General features: G+C 39.9%; 1 protein-coding gene across 1 annotated transcript; it reads right to left on the bottom strand.

The window, feature by feature from the left end:
* Nucleotides 1–633: 633 nt before the first annotated feature.
* On the bottom strand, nucleotides 634–5380 carry LOC118643850 (zinc finger protein 709-like). The gene is made up of 4 exons (XM_036282213.1): nucleotides 5327–5380; nucleotides 2414–2540; nucleotides 2154–2214; nucleotides 634–1771 (listed from the first exon to the last, which is right to left on the bottom strand). Exons 1-4 carry the CDS (start codon nucleotides 5378–5380, stop codon nucleotides 634–636), a joined length of 1380 nt encoding a protein of 459 aa, XP_036138106.1.
* Nucleotides 5381–14789: the final 9409 nt, after the last annotated feature.

The following is a 14789-nucleotide window of genomic DNA, read 5'->3' as shown; positions in this document are numbered from 1 at the left end:
TTTCTCTGACTGGCTTATTTTACTTAACATCATATTCTCCAAATCCATCATACTATAGCAAAAGGTAAGATTTCCTTCTTTTTAATGGCTGAGTAATATTACATTGTCAATGTACTACAGTTTTTTTTTAATTGACTTTATTGGAGTGACATTGGTTAATAAAATTATACAGGTTCAGGTATACAATTCTTAATACATCATCTATATATTGTGTTGTGTGTTTACCACCCCAAGTCAAGTCTCCTAAAATATATTTTTATTTAAAGGTTTAAATTTTAAAAAAAATGTTTAAAGTACTATCAATTAACCTTATATACTACTGTTTAAAGATAACTCATTATCTCACATGATACATTTCTGAAAGTAATTAGTAGAAATCTATAGTCCAATGATGCACTATAAAAAGAGGCTCAAGAAACACTATATATTTACACTTTCATGTTGAAAGTTTATTCATTTTTATCAAGTTTTCTCATCTTAACATGTTTATTTTTTTGTGGAGTTTTCATATGCAAGAAATTGGATCAATTCAAGTCTTTTCCATATTGTATACATTTAGGAATATTAATCCAGTGAGTCCTTTCAAGCTTTTGATAGAATCAAATATAACTGAAGCCTTTCTATAATTTTTTTTCAGTATTCACTGTCATGTGTCTTAAACAGATTATGTGATCTCAATAAAGGCTTTCCACATTTCTTATATTTGTAGGGTGTCTCTCCAATATGAGCTCTTTTGTGTCTTTGAGAGGAACTGGTATCTTTGTAGACTTTTCCACATCGTTTACATTCACAGGGTTTCTCGCCAGTATGAGCTCTTTTGTGTCTTTGTAAGGAACTGGGATCTTTGTAGACTTTTCCACATCGTTTACATTCACAGTGTCTCTCTCCATTATGAGTTCTTTCATGTCTTTGTAAGGAACTATGGTCTCTGTAGGATTTATCACATTGCTTACATTCATATGGTTTCTCTCCAGTATGTATTTTTTCATGTTTTGGAAGTGAATTGGAATATGTGAACGCTTTGCTGCATATTTTACATTTATAGGGTTTCTCCCCAGTGTGAGTTCTTTTATGTCTTTGAAGATCACTAAGATACCTAAATGCTGTACTACATATTTTACATTCATAGGGATTCTTTGCAGTGTGAGTTTCTTTGTGTCTATTTAAGGACCTGTAGGATATGTAGGCTTTACCACATCTTTTACATTCATAGGGCTTCTCTCCAGTGTGAACTCTTTCATGTATTTGAAAAGACCAGTGGTCTCTGTAGGCTTTAGCACATATTTTACATTCATAGGGCTTCTCTCCACTGTGAGTTTTTCCATGTCTTCGAAGATCACTGAGATACCTAAATGCTGTACTACATATTTTACATTCATAGGGCTTCTCTCCAGTGTGAGTTATTTTATGTATTTTAACATTTCTGGAAGATCTAAAGACTTTACCACATATTTTACATTCACAGGAATTTTCTCCATTGTGAGTTATTTCATGTTTTTCCAACCAGTTCAGATAACTAAAGGCTTTACCACATTCTTTGCACTTATATGGCTTCTCTCCATATTTTCGAAATTCATATATTTTGTGTCCATTGTGACATCTGTGCCTACTAAGAGAGGAACGAAATACAAAGACTTTTCCACATGCTTTGCACTCATGTTGTTTTACTCCAGTGGTTTTTTTGTTCAGATTGAGATTTGAAATAAGGTTGAAGTTTTCTCCATATTGACTAACCTCTTTATTTTCACAGAGTCTCTCTACCATTGGGTTTCTGTAAAAAATAAGAAACACATTATTAATGATTTCTTCATTACTAATTTCATAGTCATTGTACTTATTATAATTTATAGAAAAAGTATAGATATTCTGTTTTATCTGAATTGTCTGCAAATATACTGAATGTTCCTCAAGAAGACTTTACCCTTGTTATTATAAAACAGGTTTTCATATATGGGTTTTTAATGCTATTTCCACATGAACTATTTGCAAACACTGAACATAAATGTTTTATTTAAGACAATACTTCAATATTTTTTCTAACAAGAAATACATTTGAAGCAGGGTTTATTTGTTTTGTTTACTATTTTTTAAATTTCACAACATACTAGAATTTGCACATGAAGATACTGTGCTCTATTGTGAGTGTGACTCACCTTAATTTTCTCCTCTGGTTTTTGTACTGATCTTTAATGTCATGCTCTTCCCATCTTTTTCCTAAAAGGCAGACCCAGAAAAATGAGTCCAAGGAATTACAATGTAGACAGATTATTTGCTCCTAGATCCATGATGTGCTGTAGCCATGCCAAGGTTATTTACCAGCATCCTCCTTTTCCACATTACACATCTTGGAACACTGGTGAGCAGGCAACACTTGTTCTCTACCTGACAACTGAAGTAATGTCATCATCCTTACCTGTGGAGGCCAGGTTCCTGAAGGTTTCCTGCATCACATCTCTGTAGAGTTTCTTCTGTGAAGAATCCAGTAAGGCCCACTCCTCCAGGGTGAAGTTCACAGCCACATCCTCAAAGGCCACTGAATCCTAAAACATCCCAAATATGTATATTTTAAAGTTATGTAAGATTCTCTTGTCTCCAAACATTCACTCTATGACATGATCATCAAAGTTATTGTCTGTCCACACTTACTTTCTCATAAATATAATACCACGGTGAACACCTGGAAATCACTTACACATTCTTACTGTGATTATATTTCTCCATAACATCAAGGTCCTGATCATATTGGGAAATAACAGGAATACCATACAAATGAAACTTGTATTATAATTTTAAAACCATTGATTTATTGTGAAAATAACACTTTCATCTGATATTACCCACCATTTTATAGCACTCCATGAGACAGAGGGTTAAACCTACATGAAGTTTTAATAAATAAAACATAGTGAAATTTTAAAGTTTTTCCTTCTATTCCCGTCACCAAACACGAGAGTCCGGGAGGTATGGGAGAATCATTTTCAACAAAGCCAGCTGATCATGTCGTCCTAAAGTCTTCCAGGCCTTTACCAGCAATCAGGTGCAGCTGACTCAGTGTAAATATGCTTGTGGAGAAACACTGCTTGTAACTTGTGTATTATTTCCACAGACTCGGTTCTTCCTTTCACTCTCTGTCCAATTTAATAGGGCTACAGAGTTATTTGGAGCTTAAAGCTCACACAAGGAAGAAGGCAGGACAAGTTACTCCACAAATCCCTGTATATGTGTGCTCAGGGACACTTCCTCCCAAATTTTAGAACACATAGTGAAGAGAATAGGCCAAGCTAGCTCTTTGCGGTCAAACCCTAACAGGGTACCCTGGCCTCACTACCCTTGAAGAACAGGTTAAGAGCTTCCAATTCAAGGGAGTTCACTGATGTTAATGTGAACTGATGGCAAATTTAGCCATGATTACAGAACACATAAAAGATTAACAGTACTTTCTTCTAAAAGGAATTTCCATTCTTTTCCATTCTCCAATTTCAGGAGGAAAAATTTTCCTGACGAGTCACTCCAGAGGCTGCCCTGCCACCTTCCGGTGTAACATGTAAGGAACTTCAGAACTGCCATTCTTTTTTTAAAAAATTTATTTATTTATTTATTTATTTTTGTTACAAATGTTTCTCCTTTTCTCCCCACTGATTCCCCCCTCCCTCTCCCTCCCTGCCCTGTCCCCAGCTTTGTTGTCCATGTCCACTGTTCATGCATACATGCATATAAGTTCTGTGGTTTATCTCTCCCCCACCACCCCCTCTTCTGGGGATTGTCAGTCTGTACCCCACTTCCACGTCTCTGGGACTACCCCATTCCTCAGACTGTTATGTTCATTATATTCCCCAAATAAGTGAGATCATATGATACTTGTCTTTCTCTGTTTGGCTTGTTTCACTTAGAATAATACTTTCCAGGTCCCTCCATGTCGTCTCAAAGGATAAGAGATCTTTCTTTCTTACAGCTGCATAGTACTCCATTGTGTATATGTACCACTGCTTTTTTATCCGTTCGTCTACTGATGAACACTTGGGCTGTTTCCAGATCTTAGCGATTGTAAATACTGCTGCTACAAACACGAGGGTACATATATTCTTTCTGATTGGTGTTTCAGGCTTCTTAGGGTATATTCCTAGAAGTGGGATCACTGGGTCAAATGGAAGTTCAATTTTTAATTTTTTGAGGTTACACCATATTGTTTTCCATAGTGGCTGCACCAGTCTGCATTCCCACCAGCAGTGTACTAGAGTCACCTTTTCTCCACACCCTCGCCAACACTTGTTGTTTGATGATTTGCTGATGGCGGCCATTTTGACAGGTGTGAGGTGATACCTCATTGTTGTTTTAATTTGCATCTCTCTGATGATTAGTGATGTTGAGCATTTCTTCATATGTCTCTTGTATGTCATATGTATGTCCTGTTTGGAGAGGTGTCTATTTAGTTCCTCTGCCATTCTTGATCTCATCAAAAAGAAGAAGAAGAAGAAGAAAACATAAAATAAACTAGTCTTCTTAGATCCACCAGAACTTTAAGGTCACAGGGAAAATGGTATCTCCAAAATTAGAAAAGAGAAAAGATGGTATCTTGAGATATGCCCTAAGTATTCCATTTTTAACAAGGCCTGTAACAACAACAAAAAATCTGTATCACCAGAGTCTAATGCAAAGACAATGAAGAACAATAAAGACAGAACTCAATACCTATAAAATAAAAAACAACCTTTCTTAACACAAGGATTAAAATACAAAAAAATGGGAATATCTGAAAAACGCCAAAAGTAACAGGAGATAAGTGAAGCAGAAAGCTCCATAACACCAAACATGAAAAACACCAAAAATGCACACCGAAGCATATCATATTCAAATTACACAAAAATCAAAGACAAAGAGCATATATTAAAAGAAGCCAGAGGAAAAAATAGACCTTAGGTATAGAGAAACAAAGATGAATTAAATTCGACTTGTTTTCAGAAACTGTGCCAGCAAGATCAGAGTAAAATATTGAACATTTTGAAATTTTAAAAACCAGTCTGTAAAATTTTGTGTCAAGGAAAATGACCGTTTTAAAGAATAAGAACTTTCTGAGATAAAAATTGAGAGAATTGTCACTAGTAAAGCTATTTTATCTTTTTAAAAAAATAATTTTATTTTTCAATTATAGTTGACATACAATATTGTATTCGTTTCAGGTGTAGAACCCAGTGATAAGACATTTATATAACTTAGAAAGTGATCACCCAGATAAATCTAGTACCCATTTGATATCACAGTTTTTACAATATTACTTACAGTATTCCCTATGCTATACTTTACATCCCCATGACTATCCTTTAACTACCAATTTGTAGTTAATCCCTTTACAATTTTCATCCACTTTCAATTCCCCTACCATCTGGTACCTGTTAAATTGTTCTCTGTATCTAGGAGTCTGTTTCTGTTCTGCTCATACATTTATTTTGCTATTTAGAGTCCACATAGTGAAATTATATGACATTTGTCTTTCCTTGTCTGACTTATCTTACTCAGCACAATACACTGTATGTAAGTCCATACATGTGGCAGATGGCAAGATTTCATTCTTTCTTATTGCTGAGGCATATTCCATTATATATATGCACCACTTCTTCTTTAGCCATTCATCTATTGATGGACACTTAGGGTGCTGCCATATACTGGCTATTGTAAATAATGCTGCGAGAAACATATGGATGCATATGTCTTTTCAATGTACTGTTTTGAGTTTCTTCAGCTGAACACCCAGAAAGAAATTGAAATTACTGAGTCCTTCCATGATTCTTGTTATGGCCTGTGTTTTGAAGACTATTTTGCCTGGTATAAGTATTGCTACCCCACTTTTTCTGTTGTTGTTCACATTTTCATGAAATATCTTTGTCCATCCCTTTACTTTCAGTCTGTATCTCTCAGTCTGAAGTGAGTCTCTTGTAGAAAGCCTATTTAATGGTCTTGTTTTCTTAGCCATTCATCCACCCACTGTTTTATAATTGCATTTAAAGTAATTGTTGATAGATATATATTTATTACTCATATTTTTGATCCTTTGGTTTCTTCTTATTTTTAAAAGAAGTCCCTTTAAAATTTCTTGTAATACTGGTTTGGTAGTGATAAACTCCATTAGCTTTTTCTTGTCCTGGAAGCTCTTTACCTGTCCTCTGATTCTAAATGATAGCTTTGATGGGTATAGTAATCTTGGCTGTAGGTCCTTGCTTTTCATTACTTTGAATATTTTATGCCAATCCCTTTTGGCCTTCTAAGTTTCTGTTGAGAAATCAGCCAACAGTCTTATGGGAGCTCCCTTGTAGGTAACTAACTGCATTTCTCTTGCTTTTAAAATTCTCTTTGTTTTTAACCTTTGGCATTTTAATTATGTGTCTTGGTGTGGGCCTCTTTGGGTTATTCTTGTCTGAGACTGTACTTCCTGAGCTTCTATGTCTACTTACTTTTCCAGGTTAGGAAAAATTTCCATCATTACTTTCAATTCCTTGCTGTCTCTCTCTCCTTCCATCACCCCCATATGAATGTTATTATGTCTGATGTGTTTGGTCCCAGAAGCCCCTTAAACTATCTTCATTTTTTAAATTCTTTTTTCCATTTGTATCAGTGTTTTCTTCTTCCTTATCCTTTGCTTCTCCTAATATAGTGTTGATTCCTTCTAATGTATTCTTAATTTCAGTTATTGTATTCTTCATTTCTGACTGGTTCTTTTTTATGCTTTCTATCTTCATCTTTATGTTTTCTATCTCTTTGTTTAAATTTTCCTGAGATCACTGAGCATTCTTATAACCAGTGTTTGAACTCTGTAGGTTGTTTGTCTCCATTTTGTTTAGTTCTTTTTTTGCAGTTCTGTTCTTTCATGTGAGACATGTTTGTGTCATTTTGGCTGCCTCCCTCTGTTTTTTTTCTGTATATTGGGTAAAGTGGCTATGTCTCCTGGTCTTGGTAAAGTGTCCTTATTTAGTAGGTGTCCTGTAGGGCTCAGTGATGCAACCTCCCTGGTCACTGAAGCTGAGCTAGGCATTCCAGGTATGTCCCATATGGGCTGTGTGCACCTTCCTGTTGTGGTCGAGTCTTGATTGCAGTTGGCATGTCAATGGGAGGGACTGACAGCTAAGCTGACTGGCTATAAGGACTGGCTAAGAGCACAGCCAAGAAGCTGCTGTGCAGGGGCTGACCTCATAAAGCAGGACTCACTTCAGCAGGACTCTAGTGCCTGCCAAGTCAGTTCCTTGAGTGTGTCACTTGTGGAGGTTTGTTGGGTGGTCCTCTGGAATGGACTGAAGGTTTACACTGTGTGTGCTGACTCTGAGGCCTCCTGGGTATTGCATGTCAACTTCAACCCCCACCTGTGCCCCTTGGGGGCCTCTTGGCATGAGGTACAAAGTGATCTACAGATGGATGCTACTTGTGCTGAATTTGGGTGCCCAGGAGAGGCTAAGCTCTGAACTAAGGCCAGCTACTGCTAGGGCCCTAGCCAGTTTGGCTCAGTGATTAGAGCATCAGTCCTCAAACTGAAGGGTTGTGGGTTCAAGAGTTGGTCAAGGGCACATACCTGGGTTGCAGTTCAATCCCTGGCCCCAGTCAGGGTCATGCAGGGGGAAGCCAATCAATGTGTCTCTCTCACATCTATTTTTCTCTCTCTCTCCCTCCCTCCCTCCTTTTCACACTATCTGGAAATCAATGGAAAAATATTCTTGGGCGAGGATTTAAAAAAGAAGAAGAAGAAAGGACTTGATCAAATTGAACATCTGCTTATGATAGCAAACTAACAATAGAAGGAAACTATTACTTCTTGAAAAAAAATTCTCAAAACATGTAGCTAAATTCATTACACTTGTTCCTCATGACATCAGTGTCTATGTAACACACAAGAAAGAACCCACAACAAAAGAGATAATTCCTGGAATAAATAAGAGAGTAACTGAAAGATACACAAATCAATAGCTTTTCTATAGAGCCACACTGATATACTCAACTGACTACTGACAAAGGAAGAAAGGTAATTAAGTGGGAAAAGAATGTCTTTTGAACATGGTGATAGAAATAATGAATATCCACATACAAACACATGCACACACACAAAACAAATGAAGACAAAAACCATACGCCTTTCACAAAAATTAACTCAAAACACATCAGAGATCTACATGTAAAAAGCAAAAGTAATAAATTCCTACATGATAACATATGAGAAAATCTAGATGCAAATAAAAGAGCAATGAAGTATCACTACACACTTACTGAATGGCTAAAATTCAAAATGCACAGAACAGCAGATATGGACTGTGAAGGTGCAGGTAATTCTTACTCATTGCTGGTGGGAAAAGAATTGGGCATGCCTACACTGAGACAGGAACTTTCTTTTAGTAATAAATGTACTCTTACTACATACGGTTAAGGTACAGAAATTACACTCAGTGGTATAGATCTAAATGAACTGAAAGCTTATGTTTGTACAAAAACCTATTCATTAATATTTTTAGGCACAGTATTCATAATTGTCAAGAGTTAAAAAAGTTAAGCAAGATGTCTTTCAAAAGGCAAACCGAAATGACAAACACTTTTTGTGATAAAAATAAATGTGGTATTAAGCCATGAAAACAAATGAAGAAAACATAAAAGTACTTTGCTAAGTGAAAAAAGCCAATCTCACAAGGCTACACACTGTATAATTCTGAGTATATAACAATCTGGAACACAAAAAAACATGAACCAATAAAAAGGCCTCTGGGTTTAAAGGATTTAGGGGTTGGAGAAAGAAATGACTGAATAAGTGGAGCACAGAAGATTAATGGGAAGTAAAACTACTATATATAATATAAAAATTAACCCAACCAGTGTGGCTCAGTGGTTGAGCATCAATCCATACACCAAGAGGTCACTAGTTCAATTCCTGGTCAGGGCACATGCCCAGGATGTGGGCCCGATCCTCAGTGAGGGGCATGCAGGAGGCAGCCAGTCGATGTTCCCTCTCATCAATGTTCCTCTCTCTCTCTCTCTCTCACCCTCTCTCTCTCTCTCTCTCCCTCTCCCTTACTCTCTCTCTCTAAAAATCAATAAAGAAAAATTCAAGATGCTGACCCAGGACCACGGTAAGGAGGGTCCCATTTTCATACTCCTGTTCATAAAGGATGAGGAATTATTTAAACTCTGAACCCAGTGTCCTCTGTATATAGAACCCATGGTCTGTAGAGTTCACAATACAGCAAACAGCAGCACAGCTCATAGGACAGGTGCTCCACAAGCAGCAGCTCACAATGTAGGAGCCCCCAGGCTTTATCAGCCTGACAGGATTAGGAGTATCAGGAAAGGGAAGGCTAAAGCTTAAGTTTTCAGAAGTCAAAAACCAAACATGTGGAGCCTGACCACTCATGACTCCAACAAACACAATAATGAAAAATAGGCTTTTGCACTGGCTTTGTTTTTATATAAAGACACACAAACAGGATGAGCAAGCAGCAATCAAAACTAGTCATTTGAGGGTGAAATGAGTTAGAACACAGAATGGAGCAGAATATATGGGCACAGAACCCTCTTCAATTAATTTCCTAGTGTGAACCCTGAGAAGGAAGACACCTACCAAGAAAAGCTCCTGGTGGCTAACTGGACTCAAAATTTTTTATTATTCTTTTTTTTAATCCTCACCCAAAAAATATTTTTCTATTTATCTTCAGATAGAGTGGGAGGGAGGGAGAGAAACAGAAACATCAATGTGAGAGGGACACATCGACTGGTTGCCTCCTGCATGACCCTGACCAGGACCAAAGCGATTCTGCCCTTGACCAGAATCAAACCTGTGACTCTTTGGTCCACTGGCCGATGCTCTAACCACTGAGCAAAACCAGCCAGGACTGGACTCAAAAATTTTAAAATTGCCTAGCAGCCACTTCTACACAGGGGCCGTTCATGCAAAATACACTTTAGAAAAAAGCCTGTGCACTCAACTGTCTACCTGTCCTGTGTTTCTGCCTTCAGAGCTAGCTGTTAAAAAGGAGTGCCTGGAATCCTCTTTCAACCAACAGGACTAGGCTTTCCTCATCCATTTGGAGCTGCACAGTTGTGACCAACCAAAGTACCTCTTTTCCAACCAATCAGAAAAGTGCATTTTAGGCCAATCAAACTATGAAGAGTTAGAGTCTTCATCTGCAGGACAAGCCAATCAGGGACCAAGGGCAGGGATTCCTATCCAAATAAGCCATCTCCACTCTGGCTTGGGAAGTATACCCCTAAGCCCAAGACTGAAGACTGTTTCTCCCAAGCTGAGCTGAATCACTGAAGATGTCTCACCAGAGTAGAGTCAAGCAGACTAGCGCAGTGAAGCAGAGCAGAGCTGTGTAGCCAGAGAAGGGCCTGGCTCACAGGCCTCCTGGTCCTCACAGCTATGTTGTATTACCATTGGGATGTTTTGCACTGAACCAAGTTTCCTTCTTTACTGAACCACAAATTGGAGAGTCCTGTTGGAGTCAAATTGGCACCGACAACTATCTGTTGACACTAGCTTAAAAATGTTTCACCTTCCTATGCACCATTTATTTTAAATAGAGAAATTTATAATACATACCACATTTGTCTATGATTAATCATTATTAATAAAATATTGCTTTTAAAAATTTAACTCAATCTTTTCAATATCAGAAACCACTCCAAGCCCTGGCCGGTTTGGCTCAGCGGTTAGAGCATCCGCCTGCGGTCCGGAGAGGCCCGGGTTCGGTTCCCGCTAAGGGCATGTACCTCGGTTGCAGTTTGTCCCCGGCCCTGGTTGGTCGTATGGGTGGCAGCCACTCAATGTTACCCTTTCACATCGATGTTTCCCTCTCTCTCTCTTCCTCTCTCTCCCTCCCACTCTGTCTGTACAAAAAATGGAAAAATGTCCTCGGATGAGGATTAAAAAACAAAAAACAAAAACAAACAAACAAACAAACAAAAGAAACCACTCCAAGATTTAAACACGAAAAGATATAAAAATGCAGACCATAAAAGTTTATAAATCTCTTTCTAACTAAAAGGACAAGAAGCATTATGACAGTTTCCTCTATACTAAATATCACAATAAGGATATATGAAGGAAATGATTCAGCTATAACACATTGGGGGTTTGTAATTAAGCTCTGAAATGTACTACAAATTTCAAGTCTTTACTCAGGCTTATACAAGCTTTGATGTGTTTTTTCAAATCCATGACAATTGGAATTCAGTTTTTTTCCCTCACATCCATTAAAACAGTAGTTCATCTACAGTAGGAATAGTACATAGCCTTTTACATGTTAAAGTTCTTTAGGGACAGGCACATATAAAACTGACCTAAATTTGGGAAAACCACCTGAGAGCTTAAAAACATTCATCTGACATCTTCAGGTTCTCTGTCCCAAATGGAATTAAAAATTCTATTTGTTTCCACAATTATCTTGCCTTATTCACATGGGATCCCTCAATCAACTTATATAATAAAAGCCCAAGAGCAAATGGAAATTAGAATCAAGGGGCTGCAATATTCACTGGAGAAAGAAATACAACAATAACAACAACAAAATACTGGAATCAAGACAGTTTAGAAGGAAACCCTTCTAAACCCTTCACATTCAGTAAGGTGAATATAATTATAAGCATGGGGTCTAGATACCCCTGACTGAGACAGAACCCCTCGAGTGGGTCAGACCCTAAGGATGGATGAGAGGGACACCTGAGCAGACCCAGAACTCTGGGAACTCCACACACCTCCCCTGTTCTGTAAGTATGGAAGCACTCCCTCCCCCAGGCTTCCATTCTCACAGTGAGGAAACTCTCAGTCTGATTCAGTTTTAAGTTCTGACCAAATGAACCCCCGATTCATAAACCCTCTGTCTATAAGTTGAAACCCTGATCTACATAGACTTTCTCAATATGCATTAATTAGACTCTGAGTTTAACTGTACTGGGATGGAAAGCTCATACATAAGATCTAAAAATGTCCAGGCCTTAGAGACCACAACCACACCTCAGAAAAGGGTATCCCCACTCTCAACCCCATGTACACATGCATCCCTAGCTTTCCAGGGCTGTAGCTTCTCTTAGTGTAAAGGTTTCTTAAATGGTGGGTGCAAGCAGGTAGGGCACCTGCAAAGGGTCACTCCCCAGGAACAACTGGACCTTCAAGTACTTCCTTTAATAGGTTCAAGGGAGCTTTACCTTGGGTCACTGACCACAGGCTTCTGCTCCTCACTGGAGTTGCTTTGGACCACTACTGATAGTTAAATGACACAAACCAGAGTTTGAACAATCCAGCAAAATCACTTAAATATTGCATTTATATGGAAACAAAAGAAGAACACTGTAAAAGCATTTGCCTAGTTCAACTAAAAAAACCCAAATATCTATTGCTTTCAGAAAAAGATGTCAATTGATTACATTTCTAGAAAATGAAACTGGTTTGTAAGTAATTAATCATACTTGAATACATCTGCTCTGCAAGTCTAAGCCTTGCAATTTGATTTGAAAATCCCCAAAGGTAAAAACCAGACCTCATACGTTTACTACACATGCTCAGCAGAAGATGAAAGATACAAAAATAAAATATAATCACATATTTTATTTTTTTCTAAAATTCACCTGTTTTTTTTTTTTGCATATTTGGAACTAGTTATAGTCTTTCAAATTCTAAAATATACCCCTACTGAGAAACGAACACTTCAGTCATTAAATCTTTTCAAGGTCCAGCGTGTGGCTCAGTGGTTGAGCGTAGACCCATGCACCAAGAGGTCGCTGGTTTGATTCCCAGTCAGGACGCATGCCCAGGTTGTGGTTGTGGGTCTGATCCCCAGTGGGGAGTGTGCAAGAAGCCAGTTGATGTTCTCTCTCATGATGTTTCTCTCTCTCTCTCTCCCTCTCACTTCCGCTCTCTCTAAAATCAATAAAGAAAAAAAAAATTTTTAAATCTTTTCAAGGTGACAAATCCAGGGAGTGTCCCTGCTGACAGGAGAGTTCACCCAGGACAATTTCCAAATAGGAAACTTCACCCAAAGGAATTCCCCTTGGATATCTGTGCCCTGGAAAGATGGGGGGGAGGGGGCGGGGAGGCATAGAATTTCATAGATCGGAGTTTCTGGTGGTTATCTTTGCCTTTCCTCTCATAAAATAGCCACAAAAATTATAACGTTCTCAAAATGAGCCAGCCACGACTCTGTAGAAAAAGAATAAACAATTAGAATACTGGGTCTGTTTGAAATGTATCACGGAGGACAAACAGTAGATAATGATACCGTGACTCGTGACTCGCAGAGGGAAAGATGCCTTCGGAATTCCAGGAGGGAAACTGGAAATTTAGGGATTGTTGCCAGTCACAGGAAGAGACAGCCCGAGGGCACAGAGTCCTGGATCTGAGACCTTTCTTCCCTCACGTTTGGAAAACTCAGGACAAAACGGGTGCCCCGGGGGGAAGAGGAAGGACCGGGGGCTCCACAGACCACAGCTGCTTCCACGCACAAACCCTGCGGACTGTGAGTCCCTACAGCCCGCCGCGCGCCCGGGCGCAGAGTGGCCCAGACCCACTCCTAGGCCGAAGTCAGCGCTGGCATGACGGAGGAGGACCCAGCCCCACGTTGTGAGCCGGAGGAGACTGGGGTCCGAGCGGCGCCCCCAGGGGACTGGAATCCGCAGACTCCCAAGGTGAAGCCAGAAAGCCCAACGGAACGGCAGGTTCCAACAAGCCCCTCCTCGCGTCTCTGCACCGGCGCACACTCCCCATTTCTAGGTTTCCTGGGTGTCCCGGAGTCCTGCCTACCACCCCACGGCCAGTGGCCAGTGCAGACCGCGGGGAGCGGGCTGCCGCTCACACCCAGCGGGTACCTGGAGGTGACTCTGGATGTCCACAACTTCCGGGTGCGTTGCCCCACCCCCGGCCTGAGCGGTTCCCTGGTTGAACAGTGCACAAAGCTGCGCCCACCTTCCTGAGTGACAGCGTCTGGAGAACACAGGCTTCTGGGAAACACGGTCTCCTGGTGGGCTGCAAAGTTGCTCTTAAACACAACTTGTTTCTGGCTTGGGGCTTCCTAAGTGGTTTTCACCCAGCTCTTTGTGAAGGACGGAGGGGCTGCAGACAGAGCAAGAACAGGCAAGAGGGTCAGGCCAGGTCTTATGGACACAAAGTATGTTGGTATTACCAGGAAGGGGACCTGAACCTGAGTGCATCTGCCTAGGGCCTGCAGGTAGTGTGTGAGTTCTTGACTTCCCACAGGGAACGTTTATTAAAGCTGGGGACAGTTAAACAAGAAAGGGCTTAGCACAGAAGAAACAACGGGAGAGCCTAGGGTGGGGTGCCTTAGCTCTGGGAAGTCAGAGAAGAAAGGGTCTTGGGGCCAGGTTCAGGGGATTAGCCTGGGACTAATTGCTGCTGCCTATTGCTCTCCTGGTTGCAAGCCTCCTGGGATCCTTTAGAATTTAGGAGATGCCTGCCTGTGAGGGGGAAAAAGGGGAGGCAAAGGCTTGTTGAGGGCATGCTGGGTCCTTTGTCTTGAGGCTTTATCTCTCTCTTGCAGGTGGGAATTTTAGGGGAGGTCTCAGGTGAAGGTTTCAGAAGAATATTTATCAATTTTCTAGGTGTGCTCCTTCAGGATTGTGGTTCCCACTGATTGGTCAGTGCCAGGGCCGGGGGTTGTTAGTCATTGTAGCTGGTCCTGGTGTCACCCACCTGGTTTTGCTGCTTTTCTGGACCTGGAACTGAAATACAACTGAGACATAGATGTTATCTCTAGGGAGGTGGCCTTCTGTATCTGCTGTAAATTGCTCTGCCAGTTTGTACAGCTATCTGTCTC

Source organism: Molossus molossus, unplaced genomic scaffold (genome assembly GCF_014108415.1).
Source record: "Molossus molossus isolate mMolMol1 unplaced genomic scaffold, mMolMol1.p scaffold_m16_p_4, whole genome shotgun sequence".
Lineage (NCBI taxonomy): Eukaryota > Metazoa > Chordata > Mammalia > Chiroptera > Molossidae > Molossus > Molossus molossus.
This window is presented reverse-complemented; position numbering and strand designations above follow the sequence as displayed.

Excerpts from the sequence above, each read along its gene's own strand:
- LOC118643850 (XM_036282213.1), bottom strand. The coding sequence starts at position 5,380 with ATGGTAGGGGAATTGAAAGTGGATGAAAATTGTAAAGGGATTAACTAC. Across the intron at positions 2,215-2,413 it reads CAGGAACCTGGCCTCCACAG|GAAAAAGATGGGAAGAGCAT; the intron begins GTAAGGATGATG and ends TCTGCCTTTTAG. Across the intron at positions 1,772-2,153 it reads AACCAGAGGAGAAAATTAAG|AAACCCAATGGTAGAGAGAC; the intron begins GTGAGTCACACT and ends TATTTTTTACAG.